Source organism: Monopterus albus, unplaced genomic scaffold, assembly GCF_001952655.1.
Source record: "Monopterus albus unplaced genomic scaffold, M_albus_1.0 scaffold105.1, whole genome shotgun sequence".
Taxonomy (NCBI): Eukaryota; Metazoa; Chordata; class Actinopteri; order Synbranchiformes; family Synbranchidae; genus Monopterus; species Monopterus albus.
Window position 1 is genome coordinate 1,690,119 of NW_018127985.1, and position 15,053 is coordinate 1,705,171.

The 15,053-nt window shown below is 41.1% G+C and overlaps 3 protein-coding genes across 5 annotated transcripts in view; 2 read left to right on the forward strand and 1 right to left on the reverse strand.

The window, feature by feature from the left end:
• Nucleotides 1–4,860, reverse strand: part of LOC109965863 (uncharacterized) — a 9,680-nt gene extending 4,820 nt beyond the window's left edge. The window contains exons 1-5 of the mRNA XM_020610225.1: nt 4,341–4,860; nt 4,152–4,224; nt 3,971–4,064; nt 2,996–3,667; nt 812–1,219 (exon numbers count right to left, since the gene is read on the reverse strand). Coding sequence (XP_020465881.1) covers nt 812–1,219; nt 2,996–3,667; nt 3,971–4,064; nt 4,152–4,224; nt 4,341–4,642 — 1,549 coding nt within the window. The 5' untranslated portion in view covers nt 4,643–4,860. The remainder of the gene's footprint in view (nt 1–811; nt 1,220–2,995; nt 3,668–3,970; nt 4,065–4,151; nt 4,225–4,340) is intronic.
• On the forward strand, nt 1,315–8,032 carry pgls (6-phosphogluconolactonase). 3 transcript variants are annotated; one of them, XM_020610294.1, is made up of 6 exons: nt 1,315–1,338; nt 5,517–5,807; nt 5,899–6,006; nt 6,124–6,225; nt 6,893–7,033; nt 7,437–8,032. In XM_020610294.1, the coding sequence occupies exons 2-6, from the start codon at nt 5,544–5,546 to the stop codon at nt 7,521–7,523; spliced, it is 702 nt and encodes a 233-aa protein (XP_020465950.1). In that variant the 5' UTR covers nt 1,315–1,338; nt 5,517–5,543; the 3' UTR covers nt 7,524–8,032. The 3 variants fall into 3 exon arrangements, with proteins under 3 accessions (XP_020465950.1, XP_020465948.1, XP_020465949.1); XM_020610292.1 differs by lacking the exon at nt 1,315–1,338 and adding an exon at nt 5,067–5,161; XM_020610293.1 differs by lacking the exon at nt 1,315–1,338 and adding an exon at nt 5,168–5,351.
• A 269-nt stretch (nt 8,033–8,301) lies between these two features.
• colgalt1a (collagen beta(1-O)galactosyltransferase 1a) lies at nt 8,302–15,022 on the forward strand. The gene is made up of 12 exons (XM_020610278.1): nt 8,302–8,667; nt 11,266–11,376; nt 11,461–11,578; nt 12,157–12,291; nt 12,391–12,595; nt 12,685–12,804; nt 12,977–13,053; nt 13,183–13,289; nt 13,393–13,525; nt 13,601–13,728; nt 13,821–14,027; nt 14,139–15,022. The coding sequence occupies exons 1-12, from the start codon at nt 8,450–8,452 to the stop codon at nt 14,404–14,406; spliced, it is 1,827 nt and encodes a 608-aa protein (XP_020465934.1). The 5' UTR covers nt 8,302–8,449; the 3' UTR covers nt 14,407–15,022.
• Nucleotides 15,023–15,053: the final 31 nt, after the last annotated feature.

Genomic DNA, 15,053 nt, shown 5'->3' on the forward strand with positions numbered 1-15,053 from the left:
TCTACTTGGTTTTGTAATTTTTGGGTATAAACTGCATCTATATATTGTGTTAATAAACTCCTCAGTTCCTGTGTGCTTGTTAGGATTTAACAAATCTATATTGAAGTCACCACATATGAACATTAATTTATGACTTATTGTCGAGTAATTCTCCTCCATCCAGTCATTAAATTTTTCTATGCTGGCTCCAGGTGCTCTATAAATACAGCTTATTACAACATTTTTCTTTTTTTCCAAAAGTAATTCAACCGTCACACATTCCAGAAGATTCTCCACCACCCTTGACATTTTCTCCACTTTCTCATAACAAAGTTTTTATCTATGTACAAAGCCACCCCTCCTCCCATCTTTATCTCTCTGTTTGTACGTACCAAGTCGTACCCATCAAGGTCAAAATCCATTCCCCTTACATTATTCATCCAAGTTTCAGAAATAGCAATTATATTAAAAGAATGTGTCAGACTACTAAGATAATGTTTTATACTCTGAAAGTTTGCGTATAGACTTCTGCTATTAAAGTGAATTAGTGATACTTTGTTTTCAGTCTTGACATTGCTGTTAAACTGCTCATCCGTGTAATACTTGCAGTTATTTTCAGAGTTCTTAAAAAAGTTTTTTTCAGGGTCAAAGCCATCGTCCGGTTCATGATAATGAATTTCAGTGTCTCCAAATGTAGAGGTGGCTAGTCCACACTAAAGCTAGCTAGCTAGCAATGTGTAGCCCTGACAAATATGAACTGTTATTCTGGATACAACACTCCCTAGTGTGGTAACTTAGAAAGGACTCTATTCAGATTTCTGATAATCCTGACCTGCACAGTGCCGACGGCTAACACTGTTGGAGAGTACAGGATAGGTCTGCGCCTCCCGGGCTGCTCTCAACTGGACCTCCAGTGAGCGACATCTCTTCTTCAAAGCCTCATTTTCCGTTTTGTGCAGGGATATCTCCGTGTGAAGGACGGAGGAGCATTCATCAGCCAGGGTGCTTATTTCAACCAAAGCCGCCTTCGTTAGCTTGTCCAGGATAGCGGCTAACTGCGTCCGAAAACCTCGGTTTGTGGTGTCGCACATCATCTCGACAGAGAGGCTGTGTTTTTCGAAATGTTGGCAAGATTTCCAGTGTAGCAAGGTTGCTTCTTGATCAAATATGCGGTAGAGTTGTGCCGCAAGGGATTGTGGGAAAACGGTACCAACATTTACCGGACACAGTAGAAGCAGAAACGCGAGTTATAGATTATAAACATTTTCAGCTTCTTCAGTGTGAATCATAGAGATATTAATACTGATTATTATTATTATTTTATGTGTCCATTAGTGGGGTATTCATAGTCATGTTGATGTAAGTACCTTAAGCTAGTAATATTAGACACTTTGTTATCGATCTCTGCACCACGAAATACAGTCGGGTATTTGCCATGCAATGACTACCCCTTCGAATTTACAATGATTTACATTTTACATATTAGAAACGCTGGTGTCTGTTTTATTGTGGGGCGGTTTACCGGATACGTCAGTATGTCATTTAAGTCTAACCCAGAGCCGTTAAGATAGAAGTGCTGCGACATTGAGGAGTCGTTTTAAACAGTCTATTGAAATCCTTTGTTTTCTGTAGGGAACGGGGAGATTTATCAGCAGTTACTATTTTTAATGACTTTTACAGCTTTGCAAACTATTTCAGTGTTGTTGTTGTTGTAGATAGCTCAGCCAATTTAGCTAGTCAGCTAGGTACCTAATTATTAAAGAGACTCAATATTTGAGAGAGACAGACAAGGAGGTTGTAAAACATGTTTTGACACGTCGCTAACTTAAAATGTGACAAGTATAATTACTGCTATTGATTTCAGCTTCTTACTTTGTAAGATAATGTATCTCTATGGCACTGCTGATAATGTTTGGAACTATTCGATGTGCCAGTGATCCGCCATTACTATAAATAACGGTCCTTGTACAGTAGTCACTGGAGTTGTCGCCACTCCTAATAACTCTGGTGTGACCAGTAACGTTACATTCATGAGTCTATCGCTAGGTGGCAGCAGAGTAGTCACAATGACGAAGGGCATCACTGCAGTAGATTGTTTTTAAAACACTTATTCATCAGCATTGTTTTTAATCAATATGTACAACTGATTTTCGGTTTGATTAGATTGATTACCAATAATACCAGTACTGATGATAGTTGTATTATTAGAGATTTTAATTATAAGTTGTGTTGTGAAGGCCACTCTAATAAAATCATGAGTGTTCGCTGCCCTGCAGTGGTCAAAATCTGAACTTCTACACAATACTAGGAGTTTGGGTGAATATTTTTTAAATTGCAATTAAAATAAATATGTTTGAAAGTAGTGTTAAACTGCATCATTTCATTTCAGAACTACACAATAAACAGAAATTTCCCCACTGTGGGATCAATAAAGTACCTACCTAATCAGTCTAGATTAATCAGTCTAAAGTTAGGTCCCAAGTTTTAAATAATGAGGTCAAGACTTTATGCCATCTACAGTACATCCAACAGTTCTTTTGGCTCAGACTTGCTGTAGCTGCTGAATAAATAAATGGAGAATATTTCATTTTCACATTGCTCCTAATTGGGCTTCAGTTACTGTTCATTACTGAGCATTTTCACTGGGTTTTCAAAGTAAGTGCTAAAGAAGAGGTGTTACTGCGTGCTCACTCATTTTCTGGCCTCTGCATTACCGCAACTCAGGCTGCGTTTATGTAATTGATAAGATATTGATAGCTATCAATAAACAAGTTTTTTATTGATTATTTCAGTTTTTACATTAAGTTCACAAAAAAATATTGTTTTCCACACTATAACCATTGTATGAATTGTTTAAAATGAGATATAAAAGATATGCAGCAGAGCACTGTATGTACTATATGTACATTTTTATCACAGAAGATATAAAACACAGCACTCTAGAATAAAGATAGCTTTATTATGCACAAAATATTTTAAACACATGGAGAAGTTGCATTTGGCTGGTTGGTGCTTTATGTGGTCCCATTTATGAATGTTCCACTAAATGTCGGTGCACTACAGTCACTACCATACATGTTCAAACTAGGATCTAGATGTACTGCAAGGTGTTTTTTAAGATTACAATTCTTTGTAAAACCCTTGCCACATTTGATACAAACAAAAGGTTTTTCTCCGGTGTGTGTACGCTGATGCATATCAAGAGTGCATTTCTGAATAAAGCCCTTTCCACAAATGGGACAACGGTATGGCTTTTCCCCAGTGTGTGTGCGCTGGTGTGTATACAGATGCCCTTTTTGTGCATAACGCTTTCCACAGAGTACGCACCTGAATGGTTTCTCTCCTGTGTGACTTCTCTGGTGTATTTCAAGCTGACTAAAGCATCTGAAGCTCTTGCCACACTGCAAGCAGCCGAACCTCTTTGCAGCTGTGTTCCTGAAATTGTGAATCTTCATATTCCTTAGCAGACCTAGACTTTGGGAAGTAATATTCTGAGCTAAGCTTTTCCCAGCCTCTAGGTTTGTGTGTGCAGGTGTAAGCTGCTGATTCCACTGTGTTTCCCTCCTTCCTGGTCCAACACTAAGGGTCACAAAGTTATCAGTGAACACGGGCTGCAGACGTTCTGTGATGAGTCTGGGACACTGCACCACAACTGGATACTTCTGGGTGTCTGTGTTCATTTCAGTCCCTGTTGACAGCAAACTGACATGTTAAAATTTGGAATACTATTGACCATAATGGCCATTATTAAGGCCACAAGCTTAATGCACTGGTTTCACAATAAATAGCAATAAAGGCTTTGTGTGTTGCTGGAGTTTGGTGGACCCTTTAAAACATTATTAGCACATTTTATGAGGAGTGTGAAGGTATTATGGCAATAGCTTGACAAAATAACCTTCATCTAAAGTCCACTTATGGTCACTTAAGGTCAATTTTCTGGTACAGTCAGAACTTGCACATATACAGTTTACACATTACTCACTGTTTTTACCTGTCTTATCTTGTTCCGTGTCTTTGCTATCCTCTTCGGACAGCTCTTCCTTTATCACTATGAGTTCAGGCTGCTCTTTTGGTGGGTTTGTAATCTATTGAGAAAACAGAATGTGGACTGCACCTGTCACAAATGAATGATACAGTGCAATATAATGACATAATATGTATGGTCAGCTTACTTCAGCTGCAGCTTCCGCTTCACGTTGATGCAAACTGCTCATCTCCGTGGAGGAACTTTCCCATGGGCTCTCACTAGGACGCAATAAACTTGGATTAATACATGAGGCAGATTGGAGCTCAGCTAAGGACATGATAGACACAGACACACTATACTTTTACAGGCTACCCACAGATATCTGCAAGCCTACCCTTTTATGGCAGGTCTTGTTCTGTCGGGCTCCGATATTCCGTTTTCTGAACCGTCCCCTACCACTGAGCACGTTGCTGCTGATGGTGCGTCCTGTCTGCGCCCCTGAGCGATAAAAAGCAATTTCTCCATCAGCTGCAGTTTCTCTGTGAGCGAGGCGATTTCATTCCGGCCTCGAGTTATCTCTATTTTCAGCATCTTCGACTCGATCTCCACCAGTTTGCTTATTTCCATTACAGCTGTTTTAGATAACGCGTCCATGATGGAGACGAGCTGTGTCTGGAAAGAGAAAACAGTCGACATGTTTGTTTGGGTTTCTGTGACACGCAAGATGCGCACGGACAAGTTGTTACGATCAGAAAGCGCTAATATTAACTGTAAAATGTAGTTACACTACAATACACGAGAAGAGCTGTGTATGCTTGCTCACGATAAGCGTGAGTCCCTCTTCAAAACTCGACTGATTTAAATGGACAGTGATTCCACCTGCCGGGTGGGAGGAAGCATTGCATTCGCACATAAAACTGTAGTAAACTAATGATTTCTAGACTAATATAAATACATCTACTTATATTTACTCTAAGATCGAGCTTTGGTGTGTAAGAAAGTATATTGGTAGTCGCATGTTTTAACGTATTAGTCCATAAGATTTTATGTCATTGTAGCTACGTAATCGGGGACTCCACTGACCAGAATGCAGTGCGTCCTAAACACAGGACCAGCCAATCACAACTGGTAAAAAAATTCAGGAAGTAGCTTGACGAATTACGTTTGCCGACTGAAAGTCATCCTCATGACAATCTGCACCTGAGTTTCCATCAGGCAAGAAAACTAATGTTTGTTTGGTTTTTTTCGGGAAACGGCAGCGATAGGGCACAAACGTCAGGTTTATATAAGCTATTAGGAAATTCGCATCGCTTCTCTCTCATATTTACGATAGTGGTTAATGTGGTATTCTGTGGTGGGTTGAAGCTTAGTCTCCAGTTTTCTCTTTGCGCACTCTTACAGTCGGGTAATACTAGCAGATGTTAATTTTAGTTTAAAAATAAGCAGTTCATGCAATTAACATGAGGACTCCGTAAAATATTTTCGGACAGATCGTCACGACTTGCAAAACTGTTTGGTAACCGACTTCCCTATTGTGCAAAACCAGATTTCAGTCTCTTGTTTTTCTTAGTAACCCCACAGTTCCGACAGAGCTCTCATGGCTGCCAGAAGAGTCGTGGTCTTCCCCTCCTCAGCGGAGCTTGGCCCAGCGTTGGCCCATCTGGTGACATCGCGGGCTGAGAAGGCCATCGCCTCTCATGGCAGATTCACCCTGGGTCTGTCTGGAGGAAGCCTCGTGTCCATGCTCAGCAAAGAGCTGCTCGCACTACCACAGCTGGACTGTAGCAAGTGGGTGGTCGGTTTCTGTGATGAGAGATTGGTTTCGTTTGATGATCCTGAGAGCACCTATGGGCTGTATAAGGTATCTGTTGAGGAGCGTTTAGCTTCATGGTTACATTGATGTATGCTGTTCTCTTACTGGGGTCAAATGTCACCTTTTCCTTCTTTTGCAGAGTCAGTTGTTTTCCAGAGTCAACATCCCAGATAGTGGGATCTTAACCATCAACTCCTCTCTGCCAGTAAACGAGTGTGCTGAAGATTATACCTGCAAACTGAAGGAGGTGCAGATATCTCTTACATCTATCTGTAGCTACTGTTCTGTGATTAGTTCTAGCTCCAAAGTCACGCATGTGTTATTGTTCGACCTTTAATATGGTTTGCTGCTTTCAAACATTCAGGCCTTCCCAGATGATGACATCCCCGTGTTTGACCTGTTGCTGCTGGGTATGGGGCCTGATGGACACACCTGTTCCCTCTTCCCAGACCACCCTCTGCTGAAGGTGAGAGCTGTACTTCAGTAAATCTTGAAATGTCTGTTTGACTTTAGGAAAGGTGCCCTTGCTGTGATTTTTCCACCATAAATATCTGACAGTAAAGATGATTCAGATGATTAAGACAATTAGGGATTACAGATTTGTATGAAATCCATTTTCATATTTCATTTAGACACCCTAAGTTCTTATATTTTGCATCCACTTTTTGACCCTAAAGAAAATCAATTCAGCATCTCAGTGTTGAATCATGTTGGACCATGTGACTCGATTTTTTTTAGAAATGCCATTAAATTGCTGGGCTTAGGTATTCTGCAAATGTTTCTGTAAATATTAAATTCATATTAATATGGATTTGTTTCTGAAGAAGGAATGTATTTAATTCAGGTAGTCCTTCTCATTAAGATCTAGAGGGATGTCACAGTTACTCTGTCTTCACTCCCATTTTGCTAGTCTAATAGAATCCTGTGATTTGTTTGCACTATTCAAGACACTCCCTTGAAGTGTCCTTGGGTAAGACACCCAACCCCAAGTTGCTCTTGGTGATGTGAGTGAGAACGTTTGTGTGTGTGAATAGGGAATAGTGTAAAGCACTTTGAGTGTGTATCAATACATAAAACGCACTATATACTGTATATACAAGTGCAAGACCATTTACCATTTACTCAATGTTCAGGAAACAAAGAAGACTGTGGCCCCTATCAGCGACTCTCCCAAACCACCAGCACAGCGTGTAACTATGACGTTACCAGTGGTGAACGCTGCACGCTGTGTGGCTTTTGTATCAACAGGAGGAAGCAAAGCAGCCATTTTGAAGGTGATTTGACATTTAGTACATACATATACAGAATCCTAAGACCTCACTCTGTCATTGACATCGTGAAGTAGTCTAAACTAGGCCCAGATGCAAAAAGCATTAATTATGAGGGGGGGGGGGGGAGTCAGAACAATAAAAATAAATAAAACATGCACAGAGTAGCTAAAATGCTGATTAAATTCCAGAATTCAGAAGTTGACAGATGTTGGATCTGAAAATACACTAACAAAAGTGAAAATAGCAAACATCTACACAAATGCATGTCCCAGTTCCATTAAAACTGAGTAAAACCAATGACATAATCGATAGATAAGCAGTTTTTCTATCCCAGCAGAAATAGTTTGTATTATTGAGATATGAAATGTTACTGCCGTGTTCTAACTCAGTGGCCACTTTCTTGCAGGAAGTGCTGGAGGGAAGAGAGGGTCCAGCATTCCCTGCAGCTCGTGTTGTCCCAGCCACTGGCGAGCTGTTGTGGCTTTTTTGTTGACCCCCCCCCGCGCCTTAACTATCCAGGTAGAGAGGCTAGGCCCGGGGGCCAAACTGTAGAACTTTTCATCTGGTAAATGGAGTCAAGAGGTCAGCACTGTTGTTAATACTTGAAGAAATGGGAAGATAGTGCAGAACATTCCTACTTTCTCTTGAAAGATAACAAGATAGGAAATAGGGACTGAACAAAAAACTGAGGATACTGTTGTAATTTCCATCATAGGATTGAGCACTTATGATGTGTGTATGCATCAGAGGTTTAGCTTTATTCAAGTAAAGTTTAAAGAAGTCCCTCTCCACAGTATGTTTTGCTTTGTGTTACTTAAGTTGGATGTTTGATCTCCACAGCAGAGTTTAGAAGCCAGTGTAGTCTGTGCAACATGCATAGGTGTGATGTTGAAAATGTGAAGCATGCAGAGGATGGACATCGTTAATACTAAATAAAAAGTTGTGTTTCTGACAAACCATAGACTATAAAGGCTATAAAATAAAAATATTCAGAGCACAGTTCTTCTCAGTGTCTTTGGAAATGCATAAAACAAAAAAGCTGTGTGTTCTGCTTCTCTACTCTGAAGTGCCTCCACAACCTTTAGTAAAATATTCAGTGAAGATGCACCCTTGACCTAAAATTGTACACTAATTTGGAACACAACCACCCATAACACTTATTTTGGTTTGCAATTAACAATATAATAAAATGTTGATGAAACATTTACTTTTGTGGTTACATGTTCATTAGTCCATCCCCTTTAAGACCTCACCACGCCCTTTAAAGCTCACATCAGGAGCTGGTCCACGGTTTGCGCTTTTCTGTGATGACCGCTCAAAGTAAAGAGATGACTTTCAAATAAGGGTTTTGTCACCAGCCACAAATACGGCCTACATAGTTTAGTTTTTTGTTTAAATAGCTTTTAATTTATTGTCGCAATGCACGGGCTCGCCCCCGTTTCCCTGCTCATCCTGTTCCTGTCCTGCTGCAGCCCAGCACGGGGATATTTTGCGGAGGAGCGCTGGAGCCCCGAGTCTCCGGTCCTCGCCCCCCGAGTTCTCGTCGCCCTCATCTGCCGAAACTCCGAGCACTCTTTGCCGTATTTTCTCGGTACTATTGAGCGTCTCAACTACCCCAAGGACCGTATGGCTCTGTGGTAAGCTGTTAGGTCACTAGGTAATGTGGTCGCCAACGAGTTAGCAGCTACGAAGTTTTTAACTTGGCGTCTCTATCGCATGTTAAGGTCTAAAAGGTTTTCTATTTTTGCCTAAGAGTTCTTCCTAAAATAACCATGTTGCATATAACGGCTGAGATTTGGGGAAGAGTAAATAAAGAGACTAGAATGTCTGTCCGGGTTTAGAGATGATGACTGCACAGTGTTACGCAGAAAACATTCCGGGTTAAAAAAAAAACAAACAAACAAATTCCTCAAGTTTCAACAAGCAGGAGGGTGAGGGAGACCCAAGGCTGGGTTCAGACGACCAGTAGACACTTAGTGTCCTTAAAGGTAACCACTGTTGGTCACATCTGGGCACTGTGCTCACCACAGTAGTCTACATTGGCCTGTATACGTGGAGGGGAGGGGAGGGGAGGGGAGGGGGCATGCCACAAGGGAGGCTGTAGGATTTAACGTACAAATGCTACAAAGTAAAATATTGTGTCAAAGCTGGTGTTGGTGACCCAGTTCTTTTCACCGTTAACTCTGAGAGACGAGACAGTCCAAATAACTTCAAAACAGTGCTGATTTATTCAATGATCACAGGTAAAAGTTAACATTACACGCTCAGGAGTCTTTGCACCTCCAACATGCACACAGGCAGCTGAAAGATGAAAAACCCTGAACCATAACAGGCCTATACATTATATCACCTCGGGCTAACCCCACACTACTCAGGGACACCAAACCGTGACGTCTCCCGGTGCCAGCTATGCAGCTGGTCAGAGCAGTAGTCACAGCCTGAAGAAAATCAATGTGTGATTGTCTGTTGATTATGTGGTGTGTAGCTAAAAACATTCTAACACGACATAAGACAATATTATGACTACGACTATGGTTAAACACGTCATAATAATAAGGATAAACATTTTGTCTCCTAACAATAATCAGCTTTTTGTCTAGTTATCAACCTGGAGTACCCCCTGAGAATGACTAAGCATTTAACAGCCTGAGCTAGACATCCTGTCTACACTAAACATTTCTAATACATCAAGTATCTAACCAATGTCTATCTAACAAAAAATACCTAACACTGGCTACTAAGGCTACTAATGTATATAATAGATTACAAACCCCCTATCTTTAGATGACTTCCTGTCTTCATCTGCCCTACTATGGTAATCAGGCTTCTATATGATTAGTGGAGTGAGGGATTGAGAGGGTGTGTTAAAGACCAAATGCATTTTGTAGGTCAGAGACCTGGCAAAGCTTTAGCCCCAGGGAGCCTCCAGCTGTGGACAGCTGTGTTGGCAGTACTGTAGCAGGGTGTGGGAATTGTATAGTATGATGTCGGAAAACCTCACTAACTTAACTGCACCACGTTTTAGCCTTCTTACAGATATTTCCCATAATTCATGTCCATCCTTTGTAACGGAGTGTTGGAGAACAAACGTGACACCTGTTTAGCTTTGACAAATGGCACCCTTGAATATTTGCTCTACATGCTAAGTGATTCTGGAAACTAAACCCTGGTTGATTTATGCAGTATTGTGGCTCACTAAATGTGTTTCTGCAGGCCCTTGTCCAAACAAACAGCTGCATCCTATCTGTCATGTGGAACAAGCACAACCTTCTATGGCAGTTATCTAATGGTTGTGCAAGTGGATGTTGCAGACCATTTAAACATCTCCACCAGCAAACCTGTGCTTATAATCTGAGTTCTGAGCAATTTTAATTACTGCTTGGAGGGTTCACAAATATAATAAACAAGTTTAACTTTATTAAAGAACTTTATATGAGTTAAATTAAGTATTTCCTTTAGTTTTATGTATGGCATAAAATCTCTGTAGATATGTTTGTGGTTATTTTGGCATGTTCTGTAAAAGCTGCATGTGGAAAATACAAACATCTATGTGATGTAGTAAACACATGTTGGATTTTTTTTTTTTTGAAGCCAACTGTAGACCAGATGTAAGTGAAACATTACTTGTACATAGATCTGTGTTTAGACATAGTTGTACCATATATGGTTCAGAACTAGGCTTTTAACAAATATTTATTTGAGCTGAACATGAAAAGTTTGAGTATTTGGAAGGATGGACAACGGCAACGAGTGAAGAAGCTATTTAGCAGGGAGCTGCTGTGTGTTCTCATGAATCTGTGCAAATTCTGTCAGGAGAACCCTGCGTGACTGTCATTTACCTGGAGAAAATACTTCTCTGGTGACTTAAGTGCAGACTAAGCCAGTGGCATTGATGATATTTCCTTAATCTAACATTCCTAAAATGTGATAGGCTACCTGAAAATAATATCAGATAGAGTCATAGTGTTTTTGTTAGTGATAACATTGTCATTAACCCTTGTGCCTGTTCCCACAGCTGCAGACATGGAGCTTACAAAAAGTGAACAGGACTATTGTCTTTTCAGCTGTGGTCTCATCTTTCAGCTCTTCTCTCAGCTTGAATCCAGACTGGCACAAGTGCTACGTTCAGCCATTGTTACTGTTTTTCTTTTATCACCCTCACATGTTGATTATATTCCGCCCCTATGAGGTTGAAGTGTTTGTTTGGATCATTCACATTTGCCGCATATTGACAGGGTAGCAACTGATCACAACGAGGACAACACCACGGCCATTCTGCGTAACTGGCTTGTCAAGGTGCAGAACTTGTACCATAATGTGTTGTGGAGGCCACAGGAGGAGCCAAGGTTGGTCATTTTTTGGTGGGTCTGTTACTGAAGAGATTCACAGAGCCGATAAAATCAGTCTAAGTATCCAAATGTCTCTCGCAGACGTTATGCAGATGAAGATGGCCCAAAGCACTGGCCAGACCTTCGCTATGAGCATGTAATGAAGCTTCGACAAGCAGCGCTGGAGTCAGCTCGTGAGATGTGGGCAGATTACTTTATGGTAGGTGAACAAAGCTACTCTTTACAGGCACAAAATAAACAGCAACACTGAAAACTCTTTCATTTTAAGCATTGAGACAGTGTTTCTACAGAGACTCTACTGTTCAATAATAACAGCAGAAAGTACAGGGTCAAGTCTACGTCATCACTAAAATTGTAGTTTAAGCACTGGGAGGCGTGTTGAAAATTGTCCTAGTTATATTTTGTGTCTAGTTCATCTGGATCATTACATTGACACAAAGCTTGACTCATCATCAGTTGTATTTAAAAATGCAGCTTTGTGCACATTTTTATTTGAATTCCTGAGCTTAGCCCACATTTTATAGCTTCAGTGGGTTGTTATTGTGATTCAGAGTAACATTCAGTATTGCTAAAGTTTGAGCAACACATACTGCATTTAGAAATAATCATAGCTTTCTTCTTTTAAAACAGCATGGAGTTAAATTCTGCCTGGTTCTGTTTTGGTTTGCTTGTTTTACCTTCTCAGAGTTGATGTCCTATTTAAACTTCATAATTTAGTTAGAAGATCGTCTTAGGAAGATCGCATACTTTACATTTTATCTTCTGTACCACGTGCAGGTGGTGGACTGCGATAACCTCCTCACCAACCCTAATGTGGTGTGGAAGCTTATAAAAGAGAATAAGACCATTATCGCTCCAATGCTTGAATCCCGTGCAGCCTATTCAAACTTCTGGTGTGGAATGACCTCGCAGGTACCGTGCTGATGATTGGGTGTAAAGGAGCTTGCTTGGTTTAATGAATGGTCTCAGTTATTCTCTGAACTCGACTGTGAATTGCCTCTGCTTCTTCAGGGTTACTATAAGCGCACCCCTGCTTACATACCCATGAAGAAGCAGATACGAAAGGGCTGTTTTGCAGTACCCATGGTCCACTCCACCTTCCTGATAGACCTCAGGAAAGAGGCATCCAGGCAGCTGGCCTTTCACCCACCACATCCAGAGTACAGCTGGGCTTTTGATGACATCATTGTGTTTGCCTTCTCTGCTCGGATGGCAGGTATTATACAATTCATCGCTTAAATCTAAACATATTGGACATTTGTTTTGAACCCTTTTAGCCTAAGTGGTGTCCTCTGGTCTCTACAGATGTTCAAATGTTTGTATGTAATAAAGAGACCTATGGTTACTTCCCTGTGCCACTACGACCCCACAACACTTTGCAAGACGAAGCTGAGAGCTTCTTGCACTCCCTGCTGGAGGTTAATGGTGAGTAGCTTACATTCAGACTGGGGGCTTTACTTTTGCATTTAACTCCCTTGTTTCCACTGGCTTTTATGTCTGTATTCTACTTTCTGCTGCTTCATCTAATAACTTTCAGCATGGGTTTCTATGTCTCATTCATATCATTTCTGCATCCATCTTCCCTCTCACCGTGTAGTGCGAAATTCCCCGGTGATGCCTTCCAAATACATACCTGTTCCTGGAAAACATCCTGACAAACTGGGCTTTGATGAGGTGAGTAAAGAGTGATGTGAAGATGGAATCTGCAAAAATGGTGCTCTGTCCTCTTGTGTGCTGAATGTCTCCCCCTGCTGTTAGAAATCTGTACTTACCCTTCTGGTTCCAACGTTGCTCCACACGCAGGTTTTCATGATAAACTTGCAGAGGAGGACTGACCGCCGAGAACGCATGCTGAGGGCGTTGTACGAGCAAGAGATTGCCTGCAAGGTCATCGCCGCTGTAGACGGAAAGTAAGTTCACTCGGTTTAATGAATTCTTTACCTTTATTCAGTACTTGATAATCATACGTCTCTTTAACATTTTGTCACACTTATTATTCTCTCTCTTTTTCAGAGCAATGAATATCGGTGAAATTCACACTATGGGCATCCACATGCTCCCCGGATACAGTGATCCTTATCACGGTCGTCCACTGACAAGGGGAGAGCTGGGATGTTTCCTTTCCCACCATAACATCTGGAAAGAGGTGAGCCACAGAAGCCAAGTATTTGAACAAACAAATAGATGAATGATTTTACCGATAAACCTGTGTTTGTCTTAGATCGTGGAGCGAAACCTACACACCTCTCTGGTGATTGAAGACGACTTGCGCTTTGAGGTCTTCTTCAAACGCCGCTTGATGAACTTGATGAACGAGGTGGAGGCTGAAGGACTGGACTGGGATCTCATGTGAGTTTGTACTTCCTTCAGTCTTTCAGTTTACCTTGATCCTCCTCAGTTTGGAGTTGCTTCTCACTTGCTCTTCTGCCTCTATCTTCCAGTTATATCGGTCGAAAGAGAATGCAAGTGGAACGCCCAGAGAAAGCAGTGCCCAATGTACACAACTTAGTGGAAGCAGACTATTCATACTGGACTCTAGGTTATATGATATCATTACAAGGTGCTGAGAAGCTTTTGAAAGCAGAACCGCTAAAAAGGATTTTGCCAGTGGATGAATTTCTTCCTGTTATGTACAATAAACACCCTGTGTAAGTGTTTGTACCCTACCTAGTACAAGTACACACACAAAATATACTGTATACTTCTGTGTAGGAGCTTTGCCTTTTTTGTTTTTCTTGACATTGCCTTCTCCTCCACAGGTCTGATTATATGGAACAGTTTGAAACCAGAGACTTGAAGGCATTTTCAGCAGAGCCTCTTCTAGTGTACCCGACACACTACACGGGCGACCCAGGCTACATCAGCGACACTGAGACCTCCACAGTGTGGGACAATGACAAGGCCCGTACAGACTGGGACAGAGCAGGCTCAGGAAAGACTCGGGAGCAGGCTGAGATCAGCGCCGAGGCCCAGAACTCCGACGTGCTGCAGTCTCCTTTGGACAGTACAGTACGGGATGAGCTATGAGAGGCCGGTTGACTTTTGCATCACTTCAGAGTTTGTAGAATGATTTAATTTATCCAGATGTGACAAATTAAAAAGGGATCGGGTGTCTTCTGTCATGTTTGTCTATAGTTTTTACCGTAGAAAGGCACTAGACTTGCCATTTGGAGTGGCATTTGCAGTACCCAACTTCGGTCTGTCATACAGAAAGTGGCAAAGAATGCAGTTGGACTGTTACATTTCAGTTGCTGAGCAGTTTTCTTGTCCTAGTTGAGTATTACACTGGAAATAGTTTTTTAAAATACACTTTCTCAAGGCTACCATTGAATTAGACTATAACCATACTCTGTGTCACTGAGCAAAGTCAAGACACTTAACACAAGGATTCAACCAGTCAAATTCATTGGTCTGTGTTATGAAAAGTCCAAGATAAGAAACACCTGTATGTTTTTTGCTTTGTGTTGTTTTTTTTTTTTATTGTTTTCTTTTTAAACTTTGTTTTACATAATCATTAGTCAGCACTTGAGATGCTTGCAGTGAAGCTTTACAAAGCAATTAAATGCACAAGCAACAGTTGATGTCAACTCAGAATCTTACATTTACAGAACTACTGGAGAACAAATGCCAAAGCTAGTTGTCATTCCTGTGTCCCTTGTCCCCACATTTAGGTT

Excerpts from the sequence above, each read along its gene's own strand:
- pgls (XM_020610294.1), top strand. The coding sequence starts at position 5,544 with ATGGCTGCCAGAAGAGTCGTGGTCTTCCCCTCCTCAGCGGAGCTTGGC. Across the intron at positions 6,226-6,892 it reads CAGACCACCCTCTGCTGAAG|GAAACAAAGAAGACTGTGGC; the intron begins GTGAGAGCTGTA and ends CTCAATGTTCAG. Across the intron at positions 7,034-7,436 it reads GCAAAGCAGCCATTTTGAAG|GAAGTGCTGGAGGGAAGAGA; the intron begins GTGATTTGACAT and ends ACTTTCTTGCAG.
- colgalt1a (XM_020610278.1), top strand. The coding sequence starts at position 8,450 with ATGCACGGGCTCGCCCCCGTTTCCCTGCTCATCCTGTTCCTGTCCTGC. Across the intron at positions 12,805-12,976 it reads CTCCCTGCTGGAGGTTAATG|TGCGAAATTCCCCGGTGATG; the intron begins GTGAGTAGCTTA and ends CTCACCGTGTAG. Across the intron at positions 13,729-13,820 it reads GGACTGGACTGGGATCTCAT|TTATATCGGTCGAAAGAGAA; the intron begins GTGAGTTTGTAC and ends TCTATCTTCCAG.